The sequence below is a fragment of the Diospyros lotus genome, chromosome 1 (genome assembly GCF_014633365.1).
Source record: "Diospyros lotus cultivar Yz01 chromosome 1, ASM1463336v1, whole genome shotgun sequence".
Lineage (NCBI taxonomy): Eukaryota > Viridiplantae > Streptophyta > Magnoliopsida > Ericales > Ebenaceae > Diospyros > Diospyros lotus.
This window is the reverse complement of record NC_068338.1, coordinates 36,444,509-36,460,418: the sequence shown is the minus strand read 5'-3', so window position 1 is coordinate 36,460,418 and position 15,910 is coordinate 36,444,509. Positions and strand designations below refer to the sequence as shown.

Sequence of the window (15,910 nt, the reverse complement as noted above, 5' to 3'; positions counted from 1 at the left end):
AGAGGGCTTTCAAATTTTTAGGGTTGGATTGATTGTAAACATGGAATTTATATAGAAAGAAAATATGTTTTAGATTATTGAATTGCTTAGAAATGAGCATGAAAATTATCAATTAAGAGTGTTTGATTAGCTTAATTTTTTATCTATAAATTATTATACTTTTCTAATTTTTGGTGTTTGATTGCCATTATTTTTTATGGAATTAGTCATTTTTTCTAGCTTTGGTTGTTTGATAGCCATTATTTTTCATGAAAATTGTCCCTTTCTCCATGGAAAGTGTACATATTTGAACTTAAAATTTGTCATTTTTTTTTCTTTTTTGTGGTGTAATTGGGTCTCATATCTTGTTTGTTGCAATATATCCTTTGAAAAATATGGCTATTTTAAATGTGATTTGTAAATTTACGAAGAATAGAAATAGATATCATAGGAAGTAATCACTATCTATTGTTTAGCAATATATGTATTTTTCTAAATTAAAAAGATATCATACTAAACATCCAAATAAAATAGAAAAGATAATAGGCATGTTACAAAATATATATAAAAATATGCAACTTATGCCCTTATAACTTAAACATTGTTTTCAACAAACATATTAAACACCATCCACTAGATTTGGACAGAATAAACAAACCGACGTTAGCAAAAAATTTAGAACAACGCCATTGTTTTCCATTTAGCAAAAAATTCACAAAGAAAGCCTGACCAAACATTGTTATCGAGAAACCAAAAAGTGAAGGGGATTTCAAAAAGTGGATGGCTGTTGATTCCGAGTTAACAAAAAACGAAGGGGAACTTAGAAGGTGACCGGCCATCGATTCCAGTTAATAGAAAACGAAGGGGAACTTGGAAGGTGATCGGTCATCGATTCTGAGTTAACAGAAAACAAAGTGGAACTTAGAAGGTCGTCGATCATCGATTCCAAGTTAATAGAAAACAAAGGGAAACTCAGAAGGTGGCTTGAAACCAGAAAAAAAAAAGGGCACGAGAAAGCTTACTGTGGATGAAGACAAAGATCGATAATCGAATGTATGAAAACCAGAAAAGAATGTGGTTGGAAACTTTACCGCAGACAAAGATGAAGGGGAACTTGGAATTGGTGGTCTGGAACTCAGAATTAGAGCTCGTCTTCGATAGAGATAGCGATGAACATGAAGGGGAAGGGCCGGTGGCAGACAACAAAGAAGAAACCCTACCTAAAGGATGAAGAAAAATCGCTATTGAAGGGCTAGAGACATGTTTGTACAAAACTTAGTGGGCAATGTGCAAATCAATTCCTTGGAAAATTCAATCTACCCCCCTCCCCCCAATGAGAAAACATTTTTCAACATTTTCTGAAAAATCCAATCACGTGACCAAAAGTGAGAAAAAAATCTGCTTGAAAAATTTGATCAATCAAACACTCTATTACAAGCATGAAACTTGCATGGAAAGAAAATAAGTTCTAGATAATTGAATTGTCTAGAAATAATTTACATGGAAATTGTCAGTTAAGTGTGTTTGATTGGCTTAATTTTTTACTTAGAATTTGTTGTACTTTTCTAGTTTTTGATGTTTGATTGCCATTATTTTTTATGGAATTAATCATCTTTTATAGTTTTATTGGTTTGATAATTATTATTTTCCATGAAAATTATCAATTTTTCCATGGAAAGTGTACCTAATAGACTTCATCCATCGCATGTACAATTCATAAAAAAAAAAAAAAAATCATTAAAGCCTAATTCACAAAATATATATATATATAATAAAAAGAGAAATATTGAAGAAGCATTGTGAACTTCAATTGTGGGTCAACTACCAAGCTTGGGAAGTTGGAACTTGATAGGCTTGAGACCTGTTAAGAAAGAGAAGAAAAGGACCCAATAATTTGTACGAAATTGGAGGGGTAAATCAGGGATTGTACAAGAGCACTTCTTCCCCTATGAAAAATGCATTAGCTTCTTCTTCTTCTTGAATCACTTTTGGAGATGTAGGGCCAAGGGGTAGGAGGGGCAGCGGCCAAGAAGAACTTATGGAGGCGCAACACGAAGAGGATGATGGTACCGGAGACGACCATGGTAGTGGCCAAGACCACGCCTTGTGAAGTCAAGATTGAAGACATAATATGGTTCTTGGGAGAAATGAGAGTTGCAGTTGGTCAAGATTAAGACGTGATGGCACTGCCTCTTGTTTGCTCGATGTCTCTCTCTTGCTGCAGATCTGCTTCCATATATTTGGGGAGCTCGTCTTCAGCGGAGATAGTGACGAACTATGTTGCACGAAAACGAAAACGGGAAACATTTCCAATAGAAAATGGAAACGTGGAAACGAACATTTTTTTTAAAAAAATAGGCATAAATAGGGTCTGAAACGGGAATATGAAACGTTTTGGAAACAGAGAAATGACTCCTATGAGGTGTTTCCATGCAGCATAGGCGACGAACAAGGGAAAGATCCGACACCGAATGAGAATGGAAAGTCAAGGATGAAAGAGCGGTCGAATGGGAAGAAAAACTCGAGGAGGAGAGTGCGTGAATTGCCTAGAAAAGGTATTCTCACCTTTCCCTGAGAATTTGTTTTCTAACAAAAGTGAGAAAAGAGGTATCATGTGACCAATGTTAGAATTTGTATTATCTGAAAGAGAAATTCTATTTGCAGCCAAATTTTTGCTCTTTGCAGCCATAAGTAAAAAAAAATAATAATTATTCTTAACAACCATTTTTATTACTCTTAGCAGCCACTTATATTCCAAAATTACCCTTTCCGACATATCTCATACCTCGTATACAACCACAACCCATACATCGCCTTCTCTACTCGTCGTCGCTTTCTCTACTCTGTTGCCTGTTGTTTGTTTGTTGCCAGAGTTATCTCATCTCATCAAAATTTTCAAATAATAAATTTGGATTTTTGATTTTGTAACGGGTTTAAATTCGGAGATTTCAACACGACGATCAGGAAATTCATAGTTCCTCGAATCTTATGTCTTTATTTTTTTTTATATTTTATTTTTTATGTAAGTATTTGATAAATCCAATTTTTAATTAAATAATACTGATTAACATGTTTTTTTTATATTTAATTTTTTTTATCAAATTATTGCACTTGAATAATTTAATTTTAAAAAAATAAATACATATTTTTTTTTATCTAAGTATATATGGATTTCCCGAACCCACGGGTTCGGTAAATCCATAGTTCCCTGAACTCACGGGTTCATGGAGCACATTCTTAATTTTTTTTTCTTATATTTTATGTAACTATTGGCCAAACCTATTTTTTAATTAAATAGTGTTGATTAACATGTTTTTTTTATACTTAATTTTTTTATCTAAGTATTGGACTTGAATAATTTAATTTTTTAAAAAAAATAAATACATATTTTTTCATAAATTTTATTTAATATATGGAAAAATTGATAGTGATGATTTTTTTTTATTTTATATTTTAATATTTTTTATAGTGATGATTTTACATCTTTTGATTCTTTTATATTTTATTTTTTATCTAATTATTTGTAAATTAAAATAAAAAATATTTATAAACTTGGCACTTCCTCAAGGTTCGATGAACATGGATTTTCTTGAATCTTAGGATTTGGGGAAGCCAAACTTTCTCGAACTCTGGAATTTGGGAAACATGGCTTTCTCCAAATCCAAACCCCAGGGTTCTGGGGGCTATGAATGGGTACCGTTGGCGGATATGGCCGCCATGGCCAATTCCTAAAATCTATGTGTGCATATATATATATGTGTGTATATATATATATATATATTTAGGAATATATATGTATGTGTATGCAGATATTGCGTGTGTGTATATATATATTTATGTATATATATGTCTATGTATGGGGGGGATATGTGTATATATGTTTTTGTGTGATTGTGTATGTATATATGTGTGTATGCATTTTTCTATTTCTCTATTTTCGTTCATTTTTTGTTTCCGCATCGCATCGAATGTTCTTCTCTGCATGGTTCTAAAAAATATAGCTAATCAAACATTACAAAAATTAGAATTTACATAAAAATGATCATTTTTCATGAAAATATGGACAATCAAACGCGCTATATTCAAAAGTTAGAATTTGAGTGAAATTTGACCATTTTCCATTAAAAACTTGACCAATCAAACCCACTCTTATTGTTATATATGTGATCCCAAGTCTTACTGTTATTTCTTTTATGTTTTGATCATAGGCTCTTTTTACCTCTTTTGCATGCTTTATGATGAATTGGAAGTTTGTAACTAAATATATATAGTGTATTTTTGTTTCAGAAACAACTGAGCACAAGGAAAAAGGAACAGTGGGCGCAGGACAACATTCCAATTGTTCTAAGGCAAATATATATTTTGGAATTGTGATGTAAATGTTAAAATTTCCAAGATGTTTTAAATTGTCATATTTGTGATGACAAATGTGTCACTTTGGGTGTATTTGAAATACTGTGTATATCTTGAATGGATTCTCATTTTCAAAAAAAAAAAAAAATACAGTGGCAATGGCCAATCCCTGCCTTTATCTTATATCTCATTTTGTGTCAATTAAATAAGGCCAATATCAAGTTAAAATGAATTATGATTCAACTGCAATGCAATCAACACAACTTGGGTGAATTTTATTTTGTGGGTTAGGTTAGGTTTAAATGAATGCACATTGTTTCTTAATCTCATGTTGTTTTTGGATTAGGTGAATTTAGAATTTATGTAATTAACATCACTTAATAATAAGATTAAAAGTTGCAATTGTTATTACTCATATTGTGCTTAGAATTTATGGGCAAGTTGTGCTTAGATATCTAAGGTTTAAATTGTTTGTACAAAGATTTTTTGTGATTTGAAAATACTTGTAAAGGTCTCTGTGCTTTAGTTGTAAAGGTCTTTGTGTAAGTAACTCTGTTACTTAAACCCCTTAACTAATTTATATTTATTTAAGAAATTTTAATTAAATTTATATTTAACCACAATAAAAAAAAAGAATTCTAAAAACCAATAAAAAAAGACATGTCGCCAATGACGAGGGCACTCTGCCACTAGTGATGGGTTTTGACAACTAAAAAGAGAAAGAGAAAGAGGAAAATAGAAAAACGATCTCATTATAATTCATTGAATACTGAAAAGTAAATAATCGTTGCAACTCGTCAATGATCCTAATTTACACTTTCCCCCTCTTAGTCCTAAATAGCCAACTTTGCTAGGTCACTACCAAGGTTATATAGTCAATGTTGGATCTCATTATCTCCATCATGGTAGCTTTGTTTTCTTTTCCAATCAAATCTTAGGTTGCCATTGAAGGATTTCTCCAAAGCCTTCTAAACCTAAATTGCCACTAGTAATTTGACTTGTTATTTGAGTTCTTATTTTATTTTGGACTAAATCTAAATTTAAATGTAATTTAATTAATATTTATTATATTGTTTTAACTCGATTAGAATTTAAGAGTTAATAGAAGGAACATCTAAGTAAATGAAGTAAGGGTAAATTTGAATTGAGATTTGATTAAATCGTGCTTGACACTAATAGTTTTAAAAATATTATAGACTTTCTCTATTATTAACTTATCTATATATATATATTATAACAAAACAGCCACCAAATTTTTTTCCCGCCCATTTTCAATTTCTATTTTAATATTTTATTATGTTTTGTTTTTTTTTCTTACCCAAAATAGAATTTTTGTAGATCATTAATTAAGCTTAAATTTATGAAAAACATATAGTTCTTGAAAACTGTACATAATTTTTTTTAGCTAAAAATTTCTTGGAGAATGTGTAAGTATGGTATATGAAGAGACAATAATATCTAATTCATATTATTAATTCTTAAAAATTAATATAAAATTTTAATTAAAATAAATTATAAAAAAATGAGATTTTTTTAAATCGAAAAAAATTTTGAGATATCAAGTAATACCATCGGGTGCCAAGTAAATTTTTTTAAAATATAAATTAATTTTTTTATTTTATTTCCCATAATTTATCTCTCATTCTCTCTCAATAAAGCCACCACTCAAAACTCTAAAACTCTTAATTAGTTTCAAAATCATGCAAAAAAAAGTACAAATCATATATTTTTTTATGTTATTACTTAATTTTAAAAAATAATTAGTTGGTAGGTTATGTTAAATTAGTTATTTAGGCAAAATTAGATTATTTTAAATAAGTCGTTTAAGTTATTTTGACAAAATTAATATTTTGTATAGGCTATTTATATTTATCACATATTGACATATTTCTTTTGAAAAATTTATTATGTTTTATATTTTTATTATTGCTAGGAGAAATATGTAAAGTCATGTATGGATAATCAATTTCAAAAATTTTATTATTGTCATTTATATAATTAATTAATTATTTAAATTATCTTTATTTTATATATAATTTAATTAATTTAAATTTATTTTATTATAATTTTATATATAACTTAATTAATTATTATCATTTATTTAATTAGTTTAACCATATTTTCTTATTTTCAACCAATTAGTTTTAACCATATTTCTGGTTTGTCAATGTAAACGGATTTTGTGTAATAATTTAATTGTTTGGAAGTCATCCCAGCATTAAAATTTATAATTAATAATTATTTTTTAACTTTAAAGTTTAAACTTTCTAAGAGGAATATGTAAAATATGGATAATCAATTTTGAAATTTTGATTATTATCATTTATATAATTAATTGATTATTTAAATTATCTTTATTTTATATATAGTTTAATTATTTTATTTTTTTTACAATTTTAAATGTTATAGTTTTATATATAACTTAATTGATTATTATCATTTATTTAATTAGTTTAACCGTGCTTTTGATTTTCAATCAATTAATTTTAATCGTGTTTCTGGTTTGTCAATGTGAACAGGTTTTGTGTAACAATTTAATGTTTTGGAAGTCGTCATAGCATTAAGCTTTACAGTTAATAGTTATTTTTTAACTTTATTTTTTTTGTTACTTTCAAAAAAATTTGACCTATCTTAAACGTGGTAATTAATTGTCAGGGAAAAGATGTGAAATCAGATATAGATAATCAATTTTGAATATTATAATTTATATAATTAATTAATTATCTTTATTTTTTATATGTTAGTTAATTAATTTAAATTTATTTTTTTAAATAAGTCATTTAAGTTATTTTGATAAAATTAATATTTTTCTATATATTATAATAAAACAGCTGCAAAATTCTTTTCTTGCCCATTTTCAGTTTCTATTTTGATGTTTTATTATGTTTTGTTTATTTTTTTTCTTACCCAAAATAGAATTTTCATAGATCATTAATTAAGTCTAGATTTATGAAAAATGTATAATTCTTGGAACCTGTACATAATTGTTTTTAGCTGAAAAGTGCTTGGAGAATGTGTAAGCATGGTATATGAAGAGACAATAATATCTAATCCATATTATTAATTCTTAAAAATTAATATAAAATTTTAATTAAAATAAATTACAGAAAAATGAGATTTTTTTAAATCGGAAGAAATTTTGAGATATCAAGTAATACCATCGGGTACAAAGTAATTTTTTTAAAAAAATAAATTTAATTTTATTATGTTTTATATTTTTATTATTGGCAGGAGGAATATGTGAAATCACATATGAATAATTAATTTTAAAATTTTGATCATTATCATTTATATAATTAATTGATTATTTAAATTATCTTTATTTATATATATAGTTTAATTAATTTAAATATATTTTTTATAATTTTAAATGTTATAATTTTATATATAGCTTAAATATTATAATTTTATTTTTTAACTTTTTTTTTGTTATTTTCTTAAAAAGTTGACTCATGTATGTATAATGAATATGTAAAGTTATGTCAAAGTGAATAGATTTTGTGTAATAACTTAATTTTTTACAAGTTGTTTTAATATTAAAACTGTGTTCTCTTTATTTTTCAATTTTTAGTTTTGAATTTTGAATTAATTTTTAGTTTTCTGTTTTGATAATTTATTTTTAAAAAATTAAAAACACGTTCTCTTTATTATTTAAAAAAAATTATTTCTCAAAATAGAAAATTAGAAAACGCGTTCCTTTTAAAATTTTAAAAATATTTTTAATAATATTTTATTCAATAAATTTGATTATTCAATAAATTTGAAATATTTAATATTAATATATTATTAAAAATATATATACATTTTAAAGTTAATGAATTTTGTAATATATTTTCTCATTACAATAATAAAATATGAATAAATAAATATGTTTTGAGTTTAGAGTTTATTTTGGATGAATTCAAAATAACTTTTTGTTGTTTTGAGTTTTCTTTACAATTTTTTTTTATTTTCAAAAATATATTTTTAAAAACAGTAAAAAAAACGCGTTTTCATCATTTTAGAAATCGAAAATAAAAAATGACTTGAAAACAACAAAGAAAACGCAGCCTAAGTTTTTCAGTTAATAGTTTTTTTTTTTTTGTTACTTTCTAAAAATTTTGACTTATCTTGAATGTAGTAATTAATTATCAGGAAGAAGATGTGAAATCATGTATAGATAATCAATTTTGAAAATTTGATTATTATAATTAATTGATTATTTAAATTATCTTTATTTTATATATATAATTTAATTAATTTAAATTTATTTTTTTATAATTTTAAATGTTATAATTTTATATATAACTTAAATGTTATAATTTTATTTTTTAATTTTTTTGGTTGATTTTTTAAAAATTTGACATGTTTTGAATGTAATAATTGATTGTTAGGAGAAATATGTGAAGTCATGTATGGATAATCAATTTTGAAATTTTGATTATTATCATTCATATAATTAATTAATTATTTAAATTATCTTTATTTTATATATAGTTTTATTAGTTTAAATTTATTTTTTTGTAATTTTAAATGTTATAATTTTAAGGTTTTAAGGTTTGCAATGTGTTAAAAACAAGTCAAGTTAGTATAGTGTTTAAGGTTTTAAGGTTTGTAATGTGTTAAGAATGACTATGTGCTAAAACATGTTCTAACGTGTTATGCTCATATTTCTCAACAGTAAAAGTCTGATCTTTATTGAAAAATTGAAAAGACCGAAATTGAGGAGAAAAATATGTTTCATCAATTTTTAGAATTTAATATCTATATTTGTAAAATAAGTTTGGGGGTTCCTAATATGTATGATGTAAGTATTAATTAATGATATTATATTCTAGATTTCTTCATCTAATGATGAGGTTACTACGTCGCTGAAGTCGGGTCGTGAGTTATAGATACATTGAAAAACTATGAAGGGTGTTTTGCCAAAAGGGCTCTCTTTGGCAATTTGTTGACTAATGCAACTAAGAAGATTCGATTGATGATCAAGAAGGAAGATACCTGAAAAAAGTTTATCTAATTGGTTTCGGATTATAATGTTTTTTTTTTATTATTATTATGACCTATTCCTATAAAACTTTTGAGGTTGTTTTGTTAATTGCTACTAATTTTATTTGTTGGCTTTTGTTACAATTTCTTATGCAAGGTAAACTTGGTTTGCAGATTTTTTATTTCTAAATATTTTGGTTGTTGCTGGATTTATATCTAGGCAATTTGTTTGATTTACATTTTTTTGTTTTCTTTTATTATTTAGTTTTTTTCTTTTTCTTTTTTACTGATTCACATTTATGCATTTGCTTATTTCTTTTTCTATTTAACGTTCCTAGGTACATTATTACCCGCATTCTTTTTTTTTTTCACTGAACAAATTATTTTTTTCAGCATATTGCACAAGAATTTATCATAATTGAGCTATATTTTAATAACATACACAATATTGAAATCATAACGAACGAGAAACATCTTCAATCAAATAATTAATAAAATGGATCAAGAAATCACCATTTATACGAAGTAATTACCTTGTTACTGAGAGTTTAGAATAAGACATGCCACATTTTTAGTGTTTTGTGCATCAAAGTGAAAATGGTGTATTAGAAATGGTAGACGTTAATCTCACTCTAATAAGTCACAAATACTATAGACGTTGGATACAATCTTTTGTTAAAGACATATATATGTGTTAGTAGAAAGACCATGATAAAAGTATAAAAAAAGTCAAAAAATAAAAAAAAAATGTCAGACAAAAAGGGGCATACATATTCCGGAATAATTGAATAATTAATTTTGTTGTATGTTTGTTCATTTCTCATTATTACAATATGATTATTTTGTTTATTTTTTACTTTTTTATTATGATGTTCATTTGTTATAACTACTAAATTATGTAACTTCTACTTTAACGATTATTTTTTTTTCTTGTGATATCCATGCATCGCACGGGTGATGCACTAGTTTATATTAATCGACCATTTTACCTTTATTTTTGAAATATTTCATCTCTTTTATTCTCTCTTTTATCTCTTTCTCCAACCTTTGCCATTGCTACATATTAGAACTTTAACATCATCAGCAACAATCGACTTCACTCTCTTGACCTTTTCCTTGTCATTAACATTATCGGCAACAATGACTTCATCAAGCTCACCACTCTCCAAATCAGACAAAATTGAGATTTGATTTCTAGATGTAAATTGAACATCCTCTCATTGCTTTGAAAATTGAACCCTATAACATCGACTTACCACAAAAAATCGAACCCTTGTGATCCAATTTCCATCAATTTACATATACAAGTTATTTGCAAATTTATTTAGAAAAAAACCCCTATATATATTCTCTCTCTCTCTCTTTATATATATATATATATATGCTAACCTAGTGATATGGGTTACATCACCAAGGTAAGTTTCATTTTGAAGTTTTGATCTAGTTTTGTGAATTTCCATGGATGTAATAAGTAACTCTTTCTTTCTCTCTCTCTCTCTTTATATATATATATGCTAACCTAGTGATATGGGTTACATCACCAAGGTAAGTTTCATTTTGAAATTTTGATCTAGTTTTGTGAATTTCCATGGATGTAGTAAGTAACTCTTTCTTTCTCTCTCTCTCTCTCTTTATATATATATGCTAACCTAGTGATATGGGTTACATCACCAAGGTAAGTTTCATTTTGAAGTTTTGATCTAGTTTTGTGAATTTCCATGGATGTGGTTAGTAACTCTTTCTTTCTCTCTCTCTCTCTTGATGAATGAACCAAAATAAGTTCGAGGGAGATTAAACATAAATAGCTTCGTTCAATTTGAACTCAAAAATGGTTGATGAGTTCAAAAGAACAAACTTAGATTCAATAGTGGTGGTCACTAGTTAGTCATCACCTACTATAATATTTTTATTTTTCTATAATTATATCTAAATAGATAATGAGGCTATAATTGAACCCAAAAATACTTTATGAGTTTGAAAGAACAAACTTAAATTCAATAGTGGTTGTCACTAGTTAGCCATCATCTACTAAAATATTTTGTTTTTCTATAATTACATTGAAATAGATGATGAGGGTATTTTGAAAATTCATAAAAAGTTAAGAAATATTTATTAATGGCAAAGTAAAATAATCCATAATCATAAAACTAAACCAACTACGGTTAATCTCAAAAAGGAAAGAGAGGTAGAGGACATTTTTGAGAACTATAAAAAAATAATAATAATAATAACCGTTTGTTAAAGGTGAAAGAAGAATAATTCTCAATAATCAAATTTAGAAAATTACGTGTTAATTCAAAAAATATAAGAATAATTAGTGTAATTTAAACAAAATTCAATGACAATCTATAAAATTTACTCAAAAATTAAATCAAAAATACCTCTTTTAAGTCATTTTTAAAAAACAAGACGTCTTTGGATAAATTTAAAACTTGGTTTGTTCTCTAAGTAATTTTCATAAAATTTATTAAAAATAAAACTCAAAAGTTAGGAAAAGACTACATTGCCTAAATGTATGATCGAGAGAATGATTGAATGTAATATTTTGACAATCAAATTATGAAAATACCCCACATCCCTTTTCTTGATCGCCTCTTTTTTGCTTTTTCTTTTCATCTTTTCATGACTGTTGCTTATCGCCTCGCCTTAGATCGACTGCTGTTGCATTCTCCCTGTACGTTGCGGACAGGGAGTAGCAGCGGTCGGTGCGAGACGAGGCAACAATGAGAAAAGCGGTGAGCGACAATCATGAGAAGGGGAAAAGAGAGCAAAAAGAAGACTAAAAAAGATGGGATATTTTTGTCATTGTACGTATGTACGTGAACTCTCGCACAATCTAGTAAGGTCCCACAAGTTATAAATAGATGGCTCAGTCCGAAGCTGCTGTTTCCCCAACAATGGCCGCTTTTTTCCGCAAGAAATTGCGCCCATTACATGGAATTATTGGCAGCTCATGGGGGCACAGTATCCAACTGCAAAGAGTTCCTTTCGCACCGCCCATCGGAAAATTCTTCTGGTCGGACAGACTCGGGTTCAAAGACGAAGAGCAAGAGCTTGTCATCGCTGCTACTTCATCCAAGAAAGTAGCCGGGAACGCGGAGATTGTCAGAACCATCCTGAGGGACTACGGATTCGCCAATGCCCAGATCTCCAAACTCGTCGCCTCGCGCCCCTCTATCCTCTCTTGCAATCCGGACAAAACCCTCATTCCCAAACTCGAGTTCTTCCGCTCCATAGGCCTGTCGAGCACGGACCTCCCCAGAATCATCTGTGCGTGCAACAGCCTCTTGTTCCGGAGCCTGGAAAAGCAGCTTATCCCTTGCTATAATTTCCTGAAGAGCGTGCTTCTTCTCGACGAAAACGTCGTCAAGATGCTGAAGCACGGCGCCAGGATTCTTACGCACGACGTTGACAAGAGGATTGCCCCAAATATAGCCGCGCTGAGAGAAGCGGGCGCGCCCCAATCCATCATCTTCTTCATCTTGCTTTATACCCCCAACGCGGTGCATCGGGATGGACAGAAGTTCAACGAAAGCGTTAATAAAGCCTTGCAAATGGGATTCAACCCGTCGAAATCGACATTCGCGAATGCCGTCCAAGTGCTCTGTGAAATGCCCGAGTCAACTTGGGATCATAAAATGGAGGTTTACCGGCGCTGCGGCTTGTCCAGAGATGAAGTTCTGCTGGCGTTCAGGTCACACCCACTCTGTATGTACTTATCCGAGGAGAAAATTACGCGAGCAATGGACTTTCTTGTTAAGGAGATGGGTTGGAAGCCAGCCGCCGTTGCCCGGTACCCTGCTGTCATCTTCTTTAAACTGGAGAAGAGGATCATGCCACGATGTGCAATTATTAAAGTTCTACTGGAACGTGGCTTGGTGAAGAAAGATATATGCTTGGGTACATTTTTACTGCCCAGTGAGACATCTTTCTTGAGTTTGTATGTGAAGAGATATGAAGATGATGTTCCAGGTCTGATGAGTATTTATATGGGAAAATGAGCTTCTGATGTCAGGATTTGAGTAAAGGAGACGAAATCAACCAAATTAATAGTTTTTGCATTAAATCATTTGTAAGTTTGTTTTTCATCATCAAATTTAGTTTGGCTGCCGTTGAAATGTTTTGGAAGTGAAAAAATGATACATTGTGACGGGCATCATGTGATATGAAATAATACGTTTTAGGATCATGTGCCGTATAGTAATTTGCTTATCCTGTTCTCCTTGCCTCCTCAGTTTGCAAGACATGGGGTGAGCTTCCTAGTAAAATAAGATTGCTCTTCTACGGCGAGAAGGCCACAATTGTAAATTGTCAAAAACCTCTTTTTATAAAATAAAGAAAAATTCTATTTGCAATCCATATTTTGCTCCACAATCAATTTTTAATAAAATTTAATATGACTAAAATAATTTAAAATGAAAACTCATTTTTACCCTTCACGCCTTGCTGTTACATCCTCGTTGATCGTCGTTGACCAATTGCATCATTCCTTGTAGAAGTTCCAAGTTGCATCCTCGTCGACTATCGTCGCATTCTCTCTCTGTGTGGCGACCGATAAGGTAGCGGCGATGCAACGGCAGTCGAGGTGCTAAAGGCGACGAGACGAGGCAATGACACGACCACCCATCACGTTGAAATGCAAACAAATCCCAAGGTTTGGGGTGGTCGGGGATGATGGCGACTCGATTTGGTGCGGCTACATTCATTTAGGCCACTGGTAGCTACCCATGGACCCCGAGCCCTAGGGTTCGAGGGAGCTTCAGGGCCCCCGAATCTAGGGTTTCGAGATGCCATGAAGGCACCCCGAACCCCTGGGTTTGGGTGGCCATAGGTTGGTATTGCCTTTGATGGCAACGATCACAACTTTACCCGACAATGCCTTTTTCAGCCACCATTGCCGTCTTTCGCGTCTTCAGTGACTGCGATGGCACCGCCTAGCGATGCTTTTTATCTTCACCGTCACACCAGAAAACATGTCCACTAGAAGGAGTTGCACTTTTCTATCCAATCTACCATCAAAAACCACAACCAATCACATAGGGATTTGAGGGAGTTTAAACACCCCCAAGCACGGGGGTTTGACTGTGAACACTATGCTCTTCGGCATGGTCGCTATGGCCGACCCTCTCCTCCGACCACTTCCTCGATGATCTCCGATTCTTCAATTATGTGTGTGTTTGTGCGTCTGTGCATGTATATATGTATGTCTTCTTTGACTGAAGAAGACGATCCGAACGTTTTCTTTGGCAGGAACCCGAACCCCAACATCTCACATGGAGAAGACGGTGGCCATGGCGACGAGAAGACGACAATAGCAAGCGTGCCAGTAACAGCGAAAAACGCAGTTGTAATATCCCGTATTGCGTAGTATTAAGTTCAATGAACTATAAATCGATTTGAAAATTTAGTTAATAAATTACCGAATCAATGGAAGGGAATAACCTAGAACGTAAAGATCTAAGAAAAAAGGTATGTCATTGAAAGAAATTAGAACAGAAATAGTTTTCAGTACAGCTATGATACAGTTTGAAAAAATGAATAATCGTAAATGACTTCCAAAAGGTCAACAGAATACTGAGGGGATTCAAGTTCTGCATAGGAAACAATCCTGAAGTGGTTTCGAGATGAAACAAAAGGATTCGCAATCAAAACATACATTCAGACCTAAGTGCAAATTATTAATCTTGGCTGAGGGTGATCAATAATATATTTTTTCTAAATCTTCGAGGGTGAAATGAAGAGTTTAGTACTCATGGGGCTTAAAGAAATTGTTGAGAAACTCGGGGGTTTCAAGAAAATGTCCAAAATGAAATTAGAAATTATAAGATGGGCTAAAGTGCAATTTTTAGAGTCAGGTGGGAAACCTGCAAAACGCTAGCCGCTGCACTGTCACCGTCGACTAGCCATCTGCCACCATCGAGAAGGTCGCCCAAGGGTTCCAAAATAGCCCCTAGACCATGATGAGTCGATTGGTGGTGGCCATTGGCCGAGATTAACCGTGATTTGACAGGAATTTATGGCGGACGTGACCATAAAATTTGGCTAGAGAATCGAGGGATTTTTAGCATGATTCAAGGCTATTCAAGGCACTTAGTGGCTAGATTTGAACCTTAGGGATTAAGTAAGCTCGAGATTTGACAAATTTTAGCCAAATTTTGGTTATACATAGCGCATCCAAGGCCGAGGATTATTATTCAAATTTGAGTTCAAATTTGAGGTGTTTTAGAGTGATTCGAGTGTTGTGGATAAGGGGATTTTGTTCCTTGTATCATGGGGAGGATTTCTAGAGAATTTGGAAAGGTTTGGTATAGATTTGAGTAGGTTTTAGAGAGATCACCAAAAATCGAGGGTCACCAGAGCCGAGCCTGTAAACGGTTGTTTAGGGCACTTCCGGTGATGTTTTCAAGCAACCAATAGCATTCTTAGGATCGACTTGAGGAGTACTTCAAAGAAGTGGGGTCAAATCAACCATCAGAACAAGTTTTAGGTTGCGGGAGCCAAAGAAAATGATTGGTGTTTGAGGTTCAAGCGTAGATTTCACTCTCAGTGCACATACTAGGTGTGTGAGGTAAGATTTATTGTCAATATTATTTTTATAATTTTTAGAAAA

General features: G+C 30.6%; 1 protein-coding gene across 1 annotated transcript; it reads left to right on the top strand.

Annotated features, from left to right (window-relative positions):
- The first annotated feature begins 12,164 nt into the window (after positions 1 to 12,164).
- LOC127792097 (transcription termination factor MTERF8, chloroplastic-like) lies at positions 12,165 to 13,301 on the top strand. The gene has a single exon (XM_052322481.1). The coding sequence runs from the start codon at positions 12,165 to 12,167 to the stop codon at positions 13,299 to 13,301; it is 1,137 nt and encodes a 378-aa protein (XP_052178441.1).
- The last annotated feature ends 2,609 nt before the right edge of the window (positions 13,302 to 15,910 follow it).

Excerpts from the sequence above, each read along its gene's own strand:
- LOC127792097 (XM_052322481.1), top strand. The coding sequence starts at position 12,165 with ATGGCTCAGTCCGAAGCTGCTGTTTCCCCAACAATGGCCGCTTTTTTC.